Source organism: Pistacia vera, unplaced genomic scaffold (genome assembly GCF_008641045.1).
Source record: "Pistacia vera cultivar Batoury unplaced genomic scaffold, PisVer_v2 Contig1268, whole genome shotgun sequence".
NCBI lineage: Eukaryota > Viridiplantae > Streptophyta > Magnoliopsida > Sapindales > Anacardiaceae > Pistacia > Pistacia vera.
In genome coordinates, this window is record NW_022195323.1 from 149,016 (window position 1) to 171,383 (window position 22,368).

At 35.5% G+C, this 22,368-nt stretch overlaps 1 protein-coding gene across 3 annotated transcripts; it reads right to left on the reverse strand.

Moving 5' to 3' along the window:
* Nucleotides 1-8,457: 8,457 nt before the first annotated feature.
* LOC116121138 (histone-lysine N-methyltransferase ATX3) lies at nucleotides 8,458-17,437 on the reverse strand. 3 transcript variants are annotated; one of them, XM_031407081.1, is made up of 23 exons: nucleotides 16,153-17,437; nucleotides 15,991-16,046; nucleotides 15,715-15,910; nucleotides 14,922-15,041; nucleotides 14,726-14,794; nucleotides 14,560-14,628; nucleotides 14,365-14,453; nucleotides 14,137-14,229; nucleotides 13,588-13,723; nucleotides 13,283-13,355; nucleotides 13,040-13,139; nucleotides 12,814-12,938; nucleotides 12,028-12,173; nucleotides 11,616-11,720; nucleotides 11,404-11,468; nucleotides 11,037-11,250; nucleotides 10,724-10,810; nucleotides 10,450-10,506; nucleotides 10,282-10,371; nucleotides 10,037-10,123; nucleotides 9,221-9,295; nucleotides 8,832-8,932; nucleotides 8,458-8,733 (listed from the first exon to the last, which is right to left on the reverse strand). In XM_031407081.1, the coding sequence occupies exons 1-23, from the start codon at nucleotides 17,041-17,043 to the stop codon at nucleotides 8,643-8,645; spliced, it is 3,135 nt and encodes a 1,044-aa protein (XP_031262941.1). In that variant the 5' UTR covers nucleotides 17,044-17,437; the 3' UTR covers nucleotides 8,458-8,642. The 3 variants fall into 3 exon arrangements, with proteins under 3 accessions (XP_031262941.1, XP_031262931.1, XP_031262949.1); XM_031407071.1 differs by having other exon boundaries at nucleotides 10,450-10,509; XM_031407089.1 differs by lacking the exon at nucleotides 14,922-15,041 and having other exon boundaries at nucleotides 10,450-10,509.
* Between the last annotated feature and the right edge of the window lie 4,931 nt (nucleotides 17,438-22,368).

The window sequence follows — 22,368 nt, forward strand, 5'->3', positions numbered from 1 at the left end:
CTTTTGTGCGCCATTAGGTTGCTAGTTGTCGGTGGCTGGTTGTGGTTACTGGTGGCCGATAGTGGCTGGGTTGGTAAGGGTGCATTGTTGATTTTTCAAATTTTTATTATAGGGTTGTTTTTGCTAAGTTTTTAAATATAGAGGGCTATAAATAATATTTAATTAGAGGACAATTTAATAATTTCCTTTTTTTCCCGTTGAAGCCTATAAGAAAAGGTTTGTTCATCGAAAACTACATGCCGCGATATATATACTCTTGTGAATAGGGTTGTAACCTATAAACACACAAGGGTAAGTTTTCTGGGTGAAGTCAGAACTGCCTTGACATCTTAATGATGGAAAACATTGACATCCTATCACCCTAGATGCTGATTGTAAAGCTTATGGTAAGGACCCTCATATTGTGAAACTGAAGAAGGAAGCCGATTAATAAGGTAAATTGCAGTGAGAAAAATAAAAACCCAAAGTGATAACCACAAATTTGCATGAAAAAGCATAGTTAATCAAGTCTCCACTCTATATGGTGATGTTTTCGTTCGGCAACCCCAGGACAAGAAACATGTAATTCAATTCCAGAATTCTTAATTTGTTCCATAAACAAGATTGAACTGAATTCTCCCCCTCCATCACATTGGAAAATCTTGATTCTTCGATCAAATTGGTTTTCTGAAAGCAGGGCCGTCTCAAGAACATTTGTGACCCTAGGCAAGAGTTACTTTGGGGGCCTTCTAATAATATAAGCATATATTAAAAAAAATTATTTCAAATTTATTTTCTTGCTTTTTGAGATGCAAAATCACTAGAAGTGGATGACGATCGGCAGGCTAACGGGTTCAGGTTTGTGGGGGGTTTTGGAGAGCAAATGTTGGAGAAGCGATGGGTGGTGAAATAGGTAATTTCCAATGCCTAAATTGGCCAGAAAATGCTTGAGAAGTCAACCCAAAAGGTATCGGTGGCTGGTGATTGACGGAGTAAACATATGAGGTATGATAGGGATTTTGGTGAGATGGTTAGGGGGAGGAAGATGGTGATGTCGGGGAAGACCAACAACATTAGGTACATGCTGAAAAGGCCGAAATGACTGTCGTGTGCGGTGGAGTTGGGTTATGAGATTCGTAAAAAAAGGGTCAAATCGAGGGCTATCAAGGTTTGAGAAATGATAAAGTGATGATTCCAGTTAATTTAGGTGAGAAAATTGATCGAATCAGCTCCAAACGGTTGGCGGCAGAAGAGGGGTGGAGATGATTTATGTGAATGTCAAATTTTGGGATGGAATTGGGGTAGAGTAATTTGAGACATATAAATGATTATTTTAGCCTTTTATTGTTAAAAGAAATTCAATGTGTTAATTTAGGGGTGTAAATTGAAATATATAAAATTAGAGGTATAAACTTGCTATTTTGTCAAACTTTGGGTGGGAATAGATGTAAAAAGTTTATAATAAATTTGGGTCTTTTTGGCCCCTTTTTTTTTCTTTTTAACCCTTGGACTGGATAAAAAATCATACACCATTTTCGTTTTTAAATATATTAAAAAAAATTATAAAAAATTTGGGGGCCCTAAGCAGGTGCCTCACCTGCCTACCCCTTGAGCCAGGCCTGTCTGAAAGCAATCAAAAAATTTAGATCTCCATCCCATAGGATAAAGCCAAGTAAATCGAGAATAATCGTCCATAATTACGGCATAAAATCAAAATCGTTGATTCGAAGCAAGAGGGCTGGTCCCCAAAGATCACAATGAATTTTCTCAAGAGGACAAGTTGAAATTTTATTTAGAGAATTAAAGGGTAGTTTACAACTTTTACCCATTTGGCAACTAATGCATAGGGAGAACGACTTACACATACCCAAGGTTTACCGAAACGATGTTGGTACCCAAAAGGTTTTGAAACGACAAATAGGTACCTTCCGTCATGTTCTGTTAGTGATTTTCGTTTGATGATAGTGAAAAGACTAAAATGCCCTTGAAAGTTTAATATTTTAGTTTTTTATAAATTTAAAAATTCTAAAAAACCCCTTAGGTTTGCTAATTTGACTAAATACCCAAATATATATATATATAAAATTTATAAAATAACAAAAACACCCTCGCCACCCGCAGTGCCAAATTCCGGTCACCACTACCGGAATCTGGCCGGAAAATTGTGTTACGACATAGACCCGTCGGATCTGTGTCGTAACGCATCGATCTAGCCTTTTCCGACCAGATTCGTGGCGGATCTGGCCGGAAAAGGCCAATTCTACTTCTGGCCTTTTTTGGCCTCGACGGCCAGATCTGGCCTTTTCCGGCCAGATCCTCCACGAATCTGGCCGAAAAATGCCAGAATGACGTGTTACGACACAGATCCGAAGGGTCTATGCCGTAACACAATTTTTCGGCAAGATCCGACCTCGACGGCCAGATCTGGCCGTAGATCTGGCCTTTTCCAGCCAGATCAGCCACGGATCTTGTCGGAAAATGCCATATCTACGCGTTACGACACAGATTCGATGGGTCTGTATCGTAACGCAATTTTTCCGGCCAGATTCCGGCAGTGGTGGCCAGAATCTGGCACTGCGGGTGGCGGGAGTGCTTTTTTTATTTTATAAAGTTTTTATATATTGGGGTATTTAGTCAAATTAGCAAACCTAGGGGGTTTTTTAGAAATTTTTAAATTTATAAAAAACTAAAATATTAAACTTTCAAGGGCATTTTAGTCTTTTCACTATTATCAAACGAAAATTACTAACAGAACATGACGGAAGGTACCTATTTGTCGTTTCAAAACCTTTTGGGTACCAACTTATCGTTTTGATAAACCTTGGGTATGCGTAAGTCGTTCGGCCCTAATCAATGGCGGATCCAGCCACTCATGGCCCACCCTCAAATATTTTTTTTTAATATTAATATGTAAATTTATATATTTTGGCCCACCCTAACAAAAATATTAATGGACAAAAATAGTAATGTATAATAAATTTTTATTTTGGCTCACCCTAAAAGAAATTCCTAGATCCGCTACTGGCCTAATACATATGGGGGGGTTTTGTTATCCAATGTGTGACATCAGTGACTCTTTCATCCTTTAAAGAATGGATGTTCGAGTCGTTGAGGCTTCTAGTAATATTTCAATATAATATATTACTGTTGATAAATTGAAGGTAACTCCTAACCTCCTTTTCTGTGGCCGTTAATGTCTCGATCATGTCGTCAATGACCAGATCGACGGATCTACTCGAAAATGATCGTTTTCGGGTCAGATCTATCACAATCTGGCCATATCGGTGCACGAGGGTCACTTCCAGCCTTTTGTGCGCCATTAGGTTGCTAGTTGTCGGTGGCTGGTTGTGGTTACTGGTGGCCGATAGTGGCTGGGTTGGTAAGGGTGCATTGTTGATTTTTCAAATTTTTATTATAGGGTTGTTTTTGCTAAGTTTTTAAATATAAGCTATAAATAATATTATTAAGGACATTTATAAATTTCCTTTTTTTTCCCGTTGAAGCCTATAGAAAGGTTTGTTCATCGAAAACTACATGCCGCGATATATATACTCTTGTGAATAGGGTGGTAACCTTAAACACACAAGGGTAGTTTTCTGGTGAAGTCAGAACTGCCTTGACATCTAATGATGGAAAACATTGACATCCTATCACCCTAGATGCTGATTGTAAAGCTTATGGTAAGACCCTCATATTGTGAAACTGAAGAAGGAAGCCGATTATAAGGTAAATTGCAGTGAGAAAAATAAAAACCCAAAGTGATAACCACAAATTTGCATGAAAGCATAGTTAATCAGTCTCCACTCTATATGGTGATGTTTTCGTTCGGCAACCCCAGGACAAGAAACATGTAATTCATTTCCAGAATTCTTAATTTGTTCCATAACAAGATTGAACTGAATTCTCCCCCTCCATCACATTGGAAAATCTTGATTCTTCGATCAAATTGGTTTTCTGAAAGCATGCCAAAAAAAAAAAAAGAGTTTATTGTGTTTGGCAGAATTTGTTTATCGAAGTTGGGTAAGCGGTTGATGAATTTGACACGCTTCTCTACCTTGCGTTCCACAATAAAATTCTACAAGTTCATTTTCTGAAATATATGCAAATTGTGGATCTCTTTAATTCAAGTGCATATGAACAAAACGTCGATATTATATATCGTTGAATTATTAATAATTTTTTGTTTCACATATCTCATCTGTTAAGTGATCCACACGAGACACAATACAGCAAGCAAGTTCCTTATTCGATGTTGACATTGACTGAACTTGTTGCATTACCACTAAGTTTAGCACATAATGTTCAATTTATTTTTGTAAAATAAAATTCATTCTGATATATAGTTGCTTTTCATGAATGGACACGTCACAAGCATGAGTTTATTAGAATTTGATCTCCTTTACGTATCATAATTACAATAAAATTAATTTAATTCGTCTGTAGTTAAATGAAAGCCGATGGAAGTGGAGTAACGCAGCTAATTAACAAAACAAACCGTCACTGCGTGGGAGCTTACTTAATGCGCAAATGTGGAGCATCTTCAAAGCCATTATCTCTATAATGGAAACACTTTTTTTTCCTTCTTGAAGCTGCTTTGTGTTAGCATAAAAGGACACATAAATATAATAATCAATTATACAAGTCAACTAGCTAGAGAAGAGACACACCACTAGTGACTGAAGATTATGGGATCAATTACCCACTTCATTCAATTTAAGTGGGGCGGCATTAGATTGTGTTTTAACTTTGTTTATACTAAAAAAGGACACCGATTTGATTATATTACTAGTTCTTTTTTTTGTTATATGTCGATTGATGGTGTTGCTCAAGTGTATTCCACATGCCGAATTTTTAATTAATTAATTAATCATACTTTATTGGGAGAGAAGTTTATTGAATTTTTAGGATTGGTCAAAACATACCAATCAAATCACTGTGTTTTTTTGTTGGTAGGCCAATGAAAGACTCCCAAGCGCTTAGGCAACCAGAATGTAATTATAATACCCATTAACTATGTTATGGGAGTGGCAGCCGCATGATCCAGATTGGAACCCAACACACTCAATTTTGTCTCTGACAAATGTTTTCAAATGTATCTCTCATGTATCTGTCAGGGCGTTTGGTTAGGGTCAAATAAGAATATTGAAGTTATGTCATATTATATTATTTAATTATCACGTTTGGTTATCAAATAATATAAGATTCTGGTAATTTTTCAATATCAATAATTGCGTTTGATTGGATATTTTTATTCATATTTTCAACCAAATTTTAGAGATAGCGTTTAGTTCAATATTTGTGTAATAGAATCTTAAGAATATTATCCCGACACTTCCTGACCCTTTTATGACCGTTTGAAGACAGGCCTATAAGTTATTTGTGAGTTGACTTTTCTTCTTTCATTGCTTCTTCCACTTTTCTTCTTTCACTAGTTCTTCACGTCACCTGTTCACTTATATTATATTAATAAATCACTTATAAAAAAATATATCAATCAAATATTCAACACAAATATTAAGGTCAAAATACTCTATCAAACACATATTCTGCAAATCCTATTATCGTAATCATAACCCTACTCAACTATCTAATATTATTTCCAAAATTCTATCCAAAATAATGAACCAAACGCACCCAATAGTATTTACTGTTGGTAATATTAGAGATAATCTCATAACCTCCATTTTCTGCGGCTATTAATGGCCATCGATCATGCTATCAACGACCAGATTGACGGATCTAGCCGGAAACGACCGTTTTCGGATCGAATTTATCACGATTTGGCCATTTTTGGCTAGATCTCTAGCCGAAAATGGCCATATCAGTGCATGAAGGCCATTTCTAGCCTTTCATGCACCGTTAGGTTGCTAGTTGTTGGCGGCCGGTCATGTTTACTGGTGACCAATGTTCTGAAAACCAGACCGCCCGGTCGGACCGGTTCGACCGACAACCGGCGGCAAATCCAGTCCAGTATATATAAAAAACTGCTATTTTGATTTAAACCGGATTGGACGGGGGTTGGATCGTCGGAATAGTGTCGAATCGCGGTCCAATCGCAGCTAAACCTCTTCGGATTCTGGCATCTTTCGACGGAGAAAACACCCCCATTTCCACGACCAAACCCATCCATTTTCAATCACCTTCGTCGATCGTCGTCCACCTAAAGTTTACACAACGTCGGATTTCATTTGTTGATTCCGGCGAGTTCTGACGCCGATGGAACTCCCTAGCACCACCATCAGAGTCGCCGACACCTACACATCAAAAGCCCCAAGATTCCAGCTTCGATTAGCCGTCGATCGCCGCTGCCACCACTACTCACCAGAATCTTTGCGTGATAAGGGTGTTTTAGATAGATTTCAAACCTTAAGGGAGTATTATAGGGGTGTTTTTGATGAATTTCAAACCTTCAGGGACTAAATTTTTTTTACAAATTACTGTCTAATCGACCGATCCAACCAGTCAAACCGGAAACTAGACCCTTGAACGGGTCATTGTTTGGTCCGATTTTCAGAACATTGCTGGTGACCGGCAATGGCTAGATTGGTGGGGGGTGCATTATTGATTTTTCAAATTTTTATTATAGGGTTACTTTTGCTAAGTTTTAAATATAGAGGGTTATGAATAATCTAAATGATAATATTTAATTAGAGACAATTCAATAATTCCCTTGTTTTTTTTTTCCGTTGAAGCCTATAAGGAAAGGTTTGTTCATCGAAAACTACATGCCGCGATGTATATACTCTTGTGAATAGGGTTGTAACTTATAAACACACAAAGGAAAGTTTTCTTGGTGAAGTCAACTGCCTTGACATCCTATCGCCCTGGATGCTGATTGTAAAGCTTATGGTAAGGACTCTCATATTGTGAAACTGAAGAAGGAAGCCGATTGATAAGGTAAATTGCAGTGAGAAAAATATAAACCCAAAGTGATAACCACAAATTTGCATGAAAAAGTCAAGTCTCCACTACATGCCGATGTTTTCGTTCGGCAACCCCAGGACAAGAAACATGTAATTCAATTCCAGAATTCTTAATATGTTCCATAAACAAGATTGAACTGAATTCTCCCCCTCCATCACATTGGAAAATCTTGATTCTTCGATCAAATTGGTTTTCTGAAAGCAATCAAAAAATTCATATCTCCGTCGCATAGGATAAAGCCAAGTAAATCGAGAATAATCGTCAATAATTACGGCATAAAATCAAAATCGTTGATTCGAAGCAACAGGGGCTGGTCCCCAAAGATCACAATGAATTTTCTCAAGAGGACAAGTTGAAATTTTATTTAGAGAATTAAAGGGTAGTTTAAAACTTTTACCCATTTGGCAACTAATACATATAGGGGGCTTTTGTTATCCAATGTGTGACATCAGTGACTCTTTCATCCTTAAAGAATGGATGTTCGAGTCGTTGAGTAGCCGAAGAGGAACCACCTTTCTTTATTATGTTCAACGCCTCCTGAGAACTCTCATCCAAAGCGTAAAGCTGTCATCTTTTATGCCCCTTCACAATCGTCCTTTGGTTTCGATCCTTTAAAAACAAAACCCGAATTTTGTAAATTCAAAAGTGCACATATTATCAGAGATGAACTTCCAACAGAGAGCAAATTCTTGGTTAATTCGGGAACAACAAAAACATCTTTTAAATCTTATATTCCATCATGAGTATTAATAGCAGTATCAGCAGTATGAGAAATTGAAAGGATATTACCATCTCCAACTGTCCAACATAGATTACATCTCTTCCTTTATATGGACGAATCCGAGATAATTTACCTGCATCATTTGTCATGTGCGAGGTAGTTTCCCATTATTTCATCTCTTTTTGTTACAACTTATGTAATTGTATAAATCATACACATATTGAAAATAGAAAATGAGAGCTTCCATTACCAATTTCTTGGAGATTTTCAATTTGTACAACTGTTCGTAACTCTAGTTACTCACTTACTCTACTTCGACATTCAGAGAATTGGACATCTTCTTATGGGATCAGTAAGTTTAAATTTTTTCAGATATTTTGTGTATAAATTTAGTCAAGTTATTATTTTTAATATGATTCCTATTTATCAAGTAATCGTAATTATCAGTCACAACTCACAATAATAATGACTCATCTATTTTGAGGGTGTGATCCTTGAATTTTGATCTGTGTAGACGGATTCAAACCACAACATAATCCTTTTAACATAGACGCACTCATACAGAGCTTCTACTCCATACTCTCTAATTTGGAAGGAAATGAGCATTTGCCCTTAAATAACTAAATACCAATTCCGAAACGGTGCCTTCTCTCTGCTTCTGTAGAAGGGAGAGCTTCCGTTCTGCTCTACCTGTCTACCACGTCAATGTTGTGCCAAAAAAGTTGGTGAGATTGTGTTATAACTATAATATTACCCATTATATAATCTGAGGCACTTCCAACATTATACTATATTATAAGCTAACATAAATTTACAGAAGCCACCGGCCAAACTACTAAAATTTACATTTTATTGCATCTGTAGAATTACAAAAGGAATGAGCCTACAGTTAAGGGGGTAAAAAAAAAACCAAAAAGAAAAATTACAAGCTCACTTGAAAAAATGTGAGATTCCCAATGGTATTAAAGATGAGCCCCAGTTGTTCGCAGAATTACAATGGGATACAAAAATAAGTAACCTAATTCATAAACATCCGGCAGTTGGGAGATTTGCATAAGCAAGGGACTTTCAATTCATCATGCTCATCCGGATCAAATAAGTAATCATACCTGTTAAACAAATTGAATTTTTATTTTAATGGATTGATAAGTATGAATCTAGACCAAACAAATTCATATGCAGAAATTTATAGGGAGAGTAATCATACGTTAGCTCCTCTCCAGCTGACACATTAGTCTTAGCAATCAAAACTATCCGGTTCTGCTGATCACCTACGCTCATGATCCTTGCATAGCAATTGGGCATGCACTGCAACAAGAGAAATTAATTGTTTAGGTCATCTAGCAAACAGCGGGCTGAGATGTCAAGAGAACCATTAAAAACAGGCTAATATGAGTATTATAACTGGTGGACATTGCAAATAGTGCCGACACTGCTCAGGGTAAACAACTTGAGTTAGACATAGTTCGAGCATGCAATGAGAAACCAGATTAGCCCTAAGCAATAAGCTATAACTATATGGAAGCCAAATGTGGGAATATTGGAAAAGTTTGCTTCTCAATCCTAATAGTTTCAGCTGCAGTAACAAGAACTTACCGAATGGTTGATTAAGCGTGCTATATTCCCCTTGTTTGTGGCATCAATTACCACTTCCTCACTGATCTTGAATAGCTGTCAAAACCATTTAATTCAACTTCTAAGAACACCATAAATACAAAAATAAATAAATAACTAACAGAGCATCAATATTAAATGGAATATTTTGGAGATCTTTTCTCCATTTTAGGTGTTAACTCCAATAACAGAAACCAAATTAGTAAAGGAACAGTACAGGTAGGGGTGAGCAAATTTTTAGAGTAGAACTAAAACCAACTGGTACTCAAGGTGTCGATTCCGATTCCAGATTTGGTGGAACCAGAACTGTATGGGTCTGGTTCCAGTTCCACCACTTCAAGAACCGAAACCGGAACCAAGGTCCAGGTACCCGGGGTGGAACCGACAGATACCCAGAGTGTATTTGTAATTTCTGTAAACATTTGGGAGTGTATTGTACTTTTCACAGGGTATATTGTCATTTTTGTGAACATGAGGGGTGTATTTGTGATTTTGTATGAACAGTGTCAGGTTCTGGTTCCAGGCATTTAGGATCCGGAACTGACCGGGTCCGGTTCCGGTTCCGATTCCAATTCCTAAATCCTAGGAACTGTCAAGTCCAGTTCCAAGGAATTGGGCCAGATACCAGACCTGTTCACCCCTAAATACAGCATAGTAAAACATTCAATTACTTCATAACACAGACATTGATGTTACATTTCCAGTTTGCTGAAATAGCACAAAAGCTATGTATGAGACAATACCCAAGTCCATGCACTTGTAAAAGCACAATAGGCACCAAAAAAAAAAAAAACTCACATAGCAATCTTTGCCTTCTTTACGATATCGTGCCTCCCTCAGATCAGCAACACTTTGTGTCACCTGTTCACCACGATACTCAACGACCTGGAAATAGACATGCCTAGCATTAAAATGGCATCACTTAAGAGGTAACCAGACAACAATTGTCTTATTGAAAAAGTCACCAAAAGAGGGGTCCAGTACTTAAACACGAAGCCTTAAAAGTAGATAGGAGCATTAAAAAGATCATATAAATCAAGTACCATTTCTCCTTCCTGCATGTTTCTACGTGCAAAGAGGCCCCATCCATGAATGCTAGATTTCCCAAAACAAACCCGATGGGTTTCAGTTCTCTGAAGGCAGAAATAAACTTAATTACAACATTACATAGATTAGGGCATAGTTATTATGCATGTAGAATTATGGTTTACCTGTAAGTGGTAGAGCCGTTCCCTGAATGACGAGAAATTCTTAAGTTCACTGATTTCCTGCTATGTGACAACATAAGTATGACAAGATACGTTACAATAATGGAAAAGAATCCAAAGGAAAGTGTTTCACTCTTATATATCAATGGCATCAAATTTTGACACAATTTTTAGACCATTAGATTAATCTACTCTCCTCTAATCCCAACCCATAGCCATATATATGTATACGAAAAGCTTGAGAAAAAATCTAAGGTAAAAAGGACAAGAATATTACTTGAAATGTGCTCAGGCTATTTATTGCATCTAAAGAATGATGACTTGGTCCCATTGGTCGGTGGAATATTGGCACCATTTCCATAGCCTACAAACAAACAAGAATAATGATTAGAATGAGACATAAAAAGGAGAAAAATAGATCAAAACAATCTCAGCTACAAGCCAAAAAAAGAAACAGTATCAGATGTTGCCCTTATGAGGCAAGAAATACAAGCTTTGCAAGAAGCTCAGTTCAATCACAGGAAAATGACAAGAATTCCCAGAAAAAAAGTCATAGCATAGTAATACATCTTGGTTCCCAAATCTATCACCTTATCCTTTGATCTTCTAAAAACACGGCACCTTGCAGCAGATAGAGGTTCAAGCTCATTAGCCTCTGAGGTAGAAGCTTCAGGAAACTCTGTTCTCTTAGACGAAACCAACCTAGAACCCCGAAAACAACCTTTCTGGTTCTGAAGCAAGCTTCTTCCAGCAAAAACTCCTGTTGGAGTATGTACAGCCACAACAGCATCTGGGTTTGGGGACCTATACCAAAACCAGGGCATGAGAAACAAAGACTCAAACAAATAGATGTGGAGCATGAAGTTTCACAAATTCTTCTCTATTCTATGGTAGAGAGACAAAAAGAGAGATCAGAGAGCTTTTCCAATAAGATGAAAAATGGACAAATTTCCCAACCTGTGAATGGCACAGTATATTAACTTCCTTGTTATCTGTCTCCCGTTCTTCTCCAAGCATTGTATCTGAAATTTCAGATTAATATATAATTACTTTCTTCAATTAACAAATTTCCAATTCAGAACGATTGGAATCCACAATTAGACAGTGATACAATCACAAGTTTCACAACAAGAATATGTTTAGAACTAAACGATAAATTAAAAACTTACTTCCATGCTATATCCCGCCCTTGATGCACATGTTGCATGAAAATAAGTAGCACACTTGCAACACTGAGTACATGAACCATGAGTTGTTTTACAGATTACACAATTCTGCAGTCACAGTTAAAACATAGTTTAATGAAACATTCACATAGCAAAAAAATGTATGAGCTGAAAGAGTAACGATATAAAATTTGCATTAAATTAAGAAAGAGATATCATTAACAGAAAAAACTGCAATTGAACCACAGTCCTTGGCAAAAAACTCATCCTAACACCATGAAAATATTATTTAGGAGAAGAAACAGAAGTAACTTCAAGCATGACACAGCCCAATCTTAGCACTGTTGGACAATAGATATTTCTATTTAGTACCAGAAAAGAAAAGCTGTCTACACAATCATTATGACCAGTGTACCTTTAAAAATGAATTTGTTGGAATCCTAAGGATTCCAGTTGCAGGTTCCATTTTCTCGTGATTCAAGAAACCAACTTCAGGCCTGAACCAAGCACATGTAACATGAACCCAAAGCGGCTGAATGTCAGTTGGCTTCAAAGCACCACCTAGAAAAGCAATTTCAATAGATAAAACAATTTAGCATTGGAGACTACAGCCAACTGTCAGATAAGTTTCAGTACTATTTTCATATGCCAGTGCTCAATATAAACAATAGAAAAACAGTTGACGTAAAATAAGACAGACTACCATTGATGACTAGAGCTAGTTTGTCAAAAGACAGCCATGCCTTTGGCTTTTTTGTGAATTCTTTCATAAATATGTACTTTTATGTTTTTATGTATGAATAAGAAATGCGATTTGAAAAGTGTAATGTATATTATTTTGGGATTTTATTAACATGCTAAAGAAGATTAAAATCTAGCTGCATCTGATGAATAGAAAAATGCATCCTACACTGATACAATTCTTGATACACTGAAAGATTTTCTTCCAATTTAAACTTTCTGGAGCCACCTCTATTTGTCAGATAATGTCAGAACACATAATTGAAATGCACATAACAACAATCAACAATTTTGACAAGTTATTGAAGGCAATGCAGAAAGTAAAATCAAAATACTGCCAATTTTCTTTCTTTTTCCAGTATTAGTAATAAACTTACATTGGGTAATGAATACAAAAACTACTCATACCAAGTCTCAGAACAGCTAAGAACTATTAAGAAATTCAGTTTTAGGGACATGCCTTGGATGGGACAGAGGCAACACTTCCTCTCAGCATCGGGTGTTTCACATGCTCTACAAACCCATGAAGTAAAATCTTGAACATTGGTTGCCCCATAGCATTCTTGGTGGACAGCAATTTGACACCTGAAAAAATAACACTGCTACTCAGATAAATGATTTAGTATATTAATTAAGCTCTAGTCTTTGCATCAGCAACTATCATAATATTTATTTGCCCAAACTACCTGTTGCAGATGATAATTTTGTTATAATCCCAGTCTTCAACCCATCTACAGATAGCACATCTTTCGGTTGTCCATTTTGCATCAAGAGGCTCATATTTCTCTGTTGCAATTAAATCAAGTCAATTAAGTTTGCTGCTATTGAGGACATACTAAGAGATTATGTTCAACACCCTGCCCTAAATGAAGGAAAGAATGGGAAAGAAAACTATCAACATGCAAAATTTCAATTAAAGCTAATAACACCTTTCAATAAGGAAATCAACTTTTGCTTATCCAACTTCACAGGATCCACACCATGAGCATTAAACTCAGTAATCTGCAAGGTCTTCAATGTTAATACTTTGCATATAAGAAGCATAAATCCTAACAAGAAGAGAAATAAACAACAGCCTCAAACAATCATCAAATGATCTTGGATGCAGCTTTCATACAAATAGGCATACTCTTCTCGTAAGAGCAGGTAAAATCAAGTAATATCCTTTAGTGTCTAGCATATTAGTACCACATACTATACTAGAAATTTTGAAAAAGAAAAGATCAATACAAACCCATTTTTCTAGTGGTAGCGATGTACCCTTGACTTTGACACTATACTTCCATTTTTTCGCTCTGCACCCAGTATGGCGTTCCCAATCACTAAGTGTACGTTTCTTAGATCCACATGAACCACACCTGCACACAACTCTAGAGCACAAAGGAAACAGAAGTACTTAGCTTAATTTTTCTTCAACATAACAAAATTCAGATTAACTAAAAGTTTGATTCACAAAACAAAAAATTTGAGCAATTCTATCAATAAAAAGGACAAATTAATTGAAGAAATCAAAATAAAATCATGAATAGGAACCCTGTGTAAAACAATACATAATATACATATTTGAAAAACACATGGTAATCACAAGATCCGTATTCCCAGAAAAGACAGAGTAAATGGTTGTTAAAAAGCATAGAAAAGAATATGAATGGAAAGGAGAAGAAGAAGAAGAGATAGAATGAACACTGAAGCAATCTTTATTTTAGGTTTTTACTAAAAAGTATAAAATACTAAGATTCTACTTCAACCTCTCATCAGTAATGAAAAAGTTATAAGGACTCACAAATGAAGTCTTGGAATATATGCTCCTTCCATGTCGTTGCATACTACCATTATCTTGTCAGGCAGCAAAACTTGTCCATTATTTTCTATAGGCCTGTTCAAGATATTTGACACAGAATTAGGTTTACATTTCACATCCCAAAGATTCTATAATAAACATTCAAGTTGAACATGAAAATGCCAGTAAACCAAGAGAAGAAAGGAATAAGCAGAGACAACACAAACATACTTGACACTTGGCAGCCATTTGTCTGCACCTGATTCAGCTTTAAGCCTTGCTTTGCAATCCGGGCAAAAGTAATCAATGTACTCCAGACTCTTCACACCAAAACCAAGTCAGTAAGGCCCCAAACTGAATGCATTTTGATAATATAACATAAATAAACAAAAACATAATATTACAAATTAAGTACGATAGGCACACCTTAAATACTTTGCTGGAAATTTTATCACACTCAGCATGTACCCAAACATTACAACCATCACAGCATACCTGAGCCAGAAAATTAAGAATAAAAAATTTCTCAGATCATTCATTTGTTGCACTAAAGAAAGCATTATAAACCTAATTTCAAGTGTGATAAACTCACCCAATTTCCACCATCTGAATGGTGCCAAATTTTCTTGCATATGCCACAATACTGTTTTGACTTTTGTAGCTGTAGAAATAATGAATGTAGAGATCATTTAGGAACAATAGATTATGTATTTCACTTTCACAATTGAGTAAGTTGGAAGTTATACTTATATGGAACAAAATTCATCAATATTGATTTTCTTATAAACCTTAGTGCAATGTTTGCAGAAGAACTGGGTTTTAGATATTGAGCCCCCCATTTTCTTCACTTTGCATGGACGAACTAAACCACAACCATCACAAAGCCTTGCTTCCTTATAGCAAGCATTCTGCACCAATTGATTAACTAGATGAATTGTTGTAACTCAATAACCAAATTTATTGAAGCATCATTGACTAAAATATAATAATAGAAAACCCAAATTTCCAACTGAAATTTATCCAGAATTTTAGATGATACCTTTGTTAATTTTAAGGTGGAATTTCGCATGGAAACAACCAATAAATACAATAAATTACTACAATTCATGTAAGTAGCTAGTAACATGAATGGTTTTCTTTTCTAATAATTAACCAAAAGCAAGTATCCAGCATGTTTCTAGTTCATGAGATGACAAGTTGAAAGTTCTTTGAAGTTGACAATTTTTTAAATTTCCATAAGGTTATTACTGGCAGTGAGGCCGTGAACTGAGTTACAACATTTGCATGGATTCTTAAATAGTTACGTTGTACAAACAAGTTCTTTGTATATCATATTTTCATATATTAATTACATCAGTTTCAAGTAATATTGTGGAACACAAAACAGAAACCAACCTAATTAGTGCTAATCATAAGTATATTAGGCTAATAAGCTTTTGGCATATCTTATCTACAAGTGTTAGGCTAGTGACTACAGCATTGAAACTGACACAACCCATGAGATTTAAATGCCCCATAAAGTACCCAAGTTATGAATCCAAACATAGAAGAAAGAAGAGAGAGTATTCTAAAAGTATTTGCCTGATTCTGAAAATAATATTTATCCTGACTTGAAACAGTGACTTCTTGGACTCCGCAGGAATAAGCTTCAGGATAATGAATTTGCCCAATCCCAAGGTTCGTGTCCAAAAACCCATTTTCTGCTAAAATAGCCTCCTCCAGTGCCCTCCGAAAATCAATCAGCTTGCTCTTGTACAACTGAGTCGGCTCCCTAAATCTAAACAAACAGAAATCAACCAAAAGGTTCATACCCTAACAAAATTATTCCAAAATCATAAAATACAAGTAATAAATCACCTGTCCATGAATTCTGCAAAGGGGAAAATCATCCCTTGTTTCACCCAACCATAATCCTGCCAATCAAAATCGCAAACATAAATAAACATGATGGCTATAAATTAAACAATAAAAACCCAGAAAATAAAACATGACCAAGCAGTAAAGAGGCAACAAAATTACTCTCTGTGTTCCGTTCTTTGAATAGCCAAAGAACATGACACAAAGTGAACCAGGAATACAGCATCTCAAAACAGCTTCAGGAGCTTGCACAATGGGATCAATCACAATTGCCGGCCAAGCTGGGTACGTTCTCCCACATTTAGCCCACACTAAATCCCCCAAAGCAAAATCCTCCGGCTTGTACACATCCTTCTTTTTTTTACCTTTCTCTTTGGTCAATCTATCTACATTTCTAGAACCAAACTGAGGAATATACTGTTCATTATTTACGAATGGTACGGAATTCAGGTTATGCACCGGCATTGCAGAGTTACGTGAAACCAGATACTCTCTGGGATCAAAATCATTAAACCCTACATAACCCATCTCTTTTTCTCTTACTGAGTAGTAATTCGAGCTTCCAAAACCAAACTTGTCTCTTATAAAACTTGTTCCATTGTATTTTCTCCCAAAACCATCTTTAACTTCCTCATCGTCATTATCATCATCATCACCAAAGCTCGAATCTGTGTCACCTACCATGAGAACCGAGTCATCGTGCTTTGAAGGAAGCATTTGAGTTCTTCCTCTCAACGATTTTGATGCCGGAGGCTGATACCTTAAGGAGCTCTGATTTGTACCTTTGTTCATATAATTAAAATTCTTTGAATTGGATTCGTATTTAGAACCCCAATAAGAGGGGTCCTCGCTAATCCAAGAACCTGAACCACTGCTAAAATCATCGACTTCAAGATGCATTGAACGATAATCATCGCCGTCTCTTCTTCTTCGTTTCTTGGGATTTGACACGTAGACAACCTCGTCGAGGTCTTCGTCTTCATAAAATTGATCGTCAATCTTGCTCCGGTCTGGATTCGCCGTTTCGAGTTTGGAAGGTCGTTTTATTATCATCTTCTCCTTCTTCCCGAAAAGCGAAACCCTAATTTCACATCCAATCCGGCGAATTATATACCTATAATGTCAAAACCAGTAAATTACGGCTGTATACTTATATTTCCTTATTCAATTGAAAACAGCGATTGAAACCCTAGATTTGATGCGAAACCCTAATTTCAGTCTCTGACACAGAAGACTAGCAAAATTCACACGTTTCGGTTTTTATTGAGAAGCGTATTGTAGAGAAGTTAAAGGAAAAATCGCAAAATAAAGTCTCCGAATTGATAGCGAATGGACTGAGAACGAATTTCCTTGAACAAAATAAAATCCGCCGAGAAAAAGCAACGGACTCGGCCGATATAAAATTTGCTATGTGAAAGACACGGGGATGGGTTTGTTTAACGGCGAGTTGTACACAAGGCACAAGTACAGTAACTATATATTTTTTCAATATTTAAATAATTAAATTAAAAGTTTTAAATAAGAGATTTTAGGTGGGGACCTCACCAGCTGGGACGTGCTTTTGGCTCCAAATATTCGGAAGGGGAGGGAGTCCTTGAAAAAATTATGTTGTGGAAAGCGCGAAACGAAAAATTGAAGGTAGCACGCAGTTTTTATGCTACTCTTGCACGTGCATTCACGTGTCCGTGATAGTTCGTCTAGGAACTCGGAAGTACGGCAGTCCATACGTCAAAATTACGGGAAATTTTCATGACAGATGTTATACTCATTTTCTCCGTCCATTGGCGTGTTAATTTATAATAAATTTTATTTGAATATCATAGGATGAATTACGATTAATCAATTATAAATAATTTATATTCACCTATAAGGTTTGGCATAAATAAATAATTACATCTACAAGTTTAGAAAGTTATCAAGATACCCGCATCTTTAACTAATTGTGAATATATCACTTACTAGTTACTATTAACTTTTTGGCCCTCTTATAGTTAATTTTGTTCTTTAACATCAGTTAAAATTTTGAGGTGTTTTCATGACTTTCTGAACTTGTGGATATATCAATTTACTTATACAAAACCTTACGGATGAATTAATAAATTTCCCTCAAAATTACAAATTGAAAAAACCTCTCCAAAAGTAATTTAGCCAACACTGAGTGTTTGTCTAAGCTTATAAGCTGGTCAAACTAGCTTATAAGTTCTAAAATTAAGCTGATCTGTTTGTTTATAACTTTTTACTCAATATTGCAAAACTACTTTTGGGTGGTCAATAATTCGACAAAGACTTTTAAATATATTACTTAAAAGATCTTTTAAGATTTTGAAGAATTTGTTAAAGTACACGTAAGTTGACTTGAATACTTTGATCGCAAAAAAAAAATAGTAATAATAATAATAAATTATCAAATGCCGATGAATTTTCTTTCTCAATAACCTCATTATAATTTTTTGAACTTTTTTGAAATGATTTTGAGTTTCATTCTCTGATTGCAAACTGCTTTATTCATAACTTCTCTATTAAATTCAAAATCATTTTGTACTGATAATCTGATATGAATCAGAGTTTTTTAAATTGTTGACTGAATATACATAATTTTTTTTTTGTAATGAAGATGGGAGATGGAGAGTGATTTTCAGCGCTAACCGCCAAGCGCATCTCAAGTAACCTTGTTTTTGTCTTACGCATAAGGTATTTAACCTTCTTCAAAGTTACGGCTTACGATGAGCGTGGCTGCCGTGGAGGTTAAACAACATTGGTGTTCTCATGATATGGAGGAAGAGTAATGTTACATTTACATCACCCTTTTATATAATTTTTATTATATTATGATGTAGTATATGTCACAATCACATAAATTTTTAATTATTTTTAATTTTTAATATTATAATAGAATTTGTGTGATTGTAGTATATGTCACATCATGATGTTTATAAAATAGTGTAAATGTGACATTACTCAGGGAGGAATTAGGATTACGCATGTGTTAGTGTGTGAACCCTTTTTGTCTGACAAATCACGGAGGCCCTCACTCACAGTAGTCTGTGACTGGGACTGTACCAAAGCCCAAACTCCATATTATGGAAAGTCATACTATAATCCCAACAACGTCGCCTCACAACTTTCATTCATAACTTCGATATGATAGTTTATCATTAGTTAGCTCGCAAATGAGCAAATGGGATATATTTTGCGAACTGACCAATGACGAGATATCATATCAGGCTCAGAGTTGTGAGAGATAGTTTATGATAAGAGGTTGTGGTTGTGAGTGTAGCATTAGGGGTGTTCAAAAGCATACTGGTTTTTTAGTTCAGAAAAATTCTTAAACCAAAACCGAACCGGTTTAGGGGAAAATCGGTTTTTTGGTTAACTTGTTAACTGCTTTGAAAAGACCTGTTTTCCCCATAAATTTGATTAAACTTTTTTTTTTTTCCTAAATTAAATTGTAAACATCAACAATACATATCTAAATAAAAATTAAACATTCATATATATTCATTGACCACAACTAACAATACATTAAAAATTGATACAAATAAATTTTATGTTATTTTATTTTTATTTTATTTTAATATATAATATCCATTAAGATTGTCTTTTTTTTTTTTTTTTTTTTAAATTTTAGTTTAACATATAGTATATATATATTTTAGTAAACCAGATAGTAAAATCGATTTCAGTTAACCAGTTTGCATTTTCACCCAAATCGGAAACCAAGCCTAAATTCCGGTTTTTTGAATTCTTTGAATCGTAACTAAACCAACTTTTCAATTCGGTTCAGTTTTTGCACTTTTTTTAATACCCCTGTATAGCATTGCTCTTACCCAATACTAAGAATTCCTCACGATATTGTATAACCATCAGATAACAACAACTAATTTTTTTTAACAAATTTATTCTCATATTATTTTCTCCTGCGTTATATTGTGCAAGGACCAAGTGTTTGAAATATCTATTGTTTCAAATAAAAGTTATTATTTGTTATGCCTGGAAAAGTAGGGCTGACGCCGAGCCTTGTCAATATGGGCGGTCAGAGCTTAGATAGGTTCTACAACCATTCAAACGCAGCCACGTCGCATGCTGACATGAGCGGTTTGCTCCTGCCAGTGCAGTGAGTGTGTGTAGGAATTAAATCTGGAAGGGGTATTTATGTAATTCAACTTTAACAAGCTTAGCTTATTTTAGCTTGTTTCTTAAGTTGTTAGTTAGTCAGTTTTAATTAGCTGGATTAGTTACTTAATTAGTCAATTAGTCAATAATTAGTGAGCTAAACTTTGTATATAAAGTCTTTTCTAAATAAATGAAAGTCAAGAGCATTATTTAGAAGTTTTTCTTTTCTTTGTTCGTTCATGGTATCAGAGCAGGAAAGATATACTATTTTTTCTGAATCTTCTTTGAGCTCTTGAAGCTTTGGTTTGTTACTGATTGATTACTCGACATGGTGAGAGAGCCAAGTAATACTGGAGCTGGAGAATCACCAGCAAACTCCAACAAAAGTTCAGTTTTGAAAGAAATGGAGTTGAATAATGGAAAGAATTCCATGATGCTGCAAAATTCGAATCATCCAGGCATGCAACTGGTGAATTTTCTACTTACAGGTAACGAAAACTATCTAGCATGGAGTAGATCAGTTTTAATTGCATTAGGTGCAAAACAGAAGTTAGGGTTTATTAATGGAAAAATTTCTAGGCCAGAACAAGATTAAGACAGTTTTGAACTTTGGTCAAGGGTTGATTGCATGATTAGGTCATGGTTATTGAACTCTGTTTCAAGTGACATAGTAGGTGCTTTTCTTTATGCATCTACTGCTGAAGAACTATGGAATGAACTTAAGGAACACTATGGTGAAAGCAATGGACCTTTGATCTGTCAAATTCAGAGGGAAATTGCTTCAGTGTCACAAGGAAATGAGACAATTTCGAAGTATTATACTAAATTGAAAAAAACTTTGGGATGAGTTGAACTGCATTTTGCCAGTTCCTGATTGCAATTGTGGATCAGGAAAGAAGATGAATGATATTAATTCTCTGAATCGTTTGATGCAATTCTTGATGGGGCTTAATGATTCCTATTATCAATTAAGGAGCCAAATTTTAGTACTTGAACCATTACCTACTGTTAGTAAAGCTTATTCTATGGCTTTGAAAGTTGAAAAACAAAGGGAGGTTCATATCAATTTTTCAGATTCAAGTAGCGTATCTGCTATGTTTGCTAAGGCACAGATGAATCAAGGAAATAATTCAACAAACAAGTATGGAAACAGTGGCAGTAATTATAATGGGGGAAATAAGAATAAACAGGAAAATAGGAAGAGGAATGTTGATAAACACTGTGATTTTTGTAACCAAAATGGACACACAAGAGAATTTTGTAACCAAAATGGACACACAAGAGAATTTTGTTTCAAAATCATAGGTTATCCAGAATGGTATAAAGAGCTAAAAGGTCAGCAGGGTAAAGCCAATACTGGGGGTAGGGCAATGGCAGCACAGATGATGGATTCTTCTTTGAATTTTGAGGACATTGATGAAGAAGAAAAAAAAGGATTGCAGGGAGAATCTCTCACTGATATTATACAGTAGAAGGTTATGAAGCTGATGAAAGGGAAAATGCAGCTGGAAAATAATCAGGTGAACTTTGCTCATCTAGGGGACTTTGCAAGTATGAATTATAGCTTACAAGTTATTGATTGCTTAGAAGTAGGAACATGGATTTTTGATACAGGTGCTTCAAACCATATGTGTGTTTATTTGAAACTTATGAACTCACCGAAACCTGTAACCAAACCTACACCTGTCTATTTACCAGATGGAACCATAAAATTTGTTAACCATATTGGAAACATCCTATTAAACTCTAAATTAACCCTTCATGATGCCCTGCATGTTCCATCTTTCAAATTTAATCTAATTTCAGTACCCAAACTCACTACTAATGCAAATCTTAAGTTTACCTTTTATCCAAAACATTGTGTTTCGAAGGACCTACAAAATGAAGAAATATTAGCAGTTGGGAAACTTGTTGGGAATTTATACATTCTGGACAAAAACATTATCCATTTTAGGAATTCTTCTATATGTAATAAGACAAAAACACAAGCTATATTAGCTAAGTGTTTATCTCCTGCTTGTAACATTTCTTTTTCTGCTAATAAAGTGGATCACTGCTCATTATCTCTTTGGCATAAGAGACTTGGTCATGGTTATTTGAATGCATTGCATCATTTACAGTTTATTGATAAATCTACTGATGCATCTTTTTCAAATTGTGATGTGTGTCGCAAAGCAAAACAATCCAGGTTACCTTTTCCTATAAGTTGAACCATATCTCTTAAACCTTTTGATACACTTCATTTGGATATATGGGGTCCTTATA

Excerpts from the sequence above, each read along its gene's own strand:
- LOC116121138 (XM_031407071.1), bottom strand. The coding sequence starts at position 17,043 with ATGATAATAAAACGACCTTCCAAACTCGAAACGGCGAATCCAGACCGG. Across the intron at positions 14,629-14,725 it reads ATTCAGATGGTGGAAATTGG|GTATGCTGTGATGGTTGTAA; the intron begins GTGAGTTTATCA and ends TTTCTGGCTCAG. Across the intron at positions 11,721-12,027 it reads CAACAAATTCATTTTTAAAG|AATTGTGTAATCTGTAAAAC; the intron begins GTACACTGGTCA and ends CTGTGACTGCAG.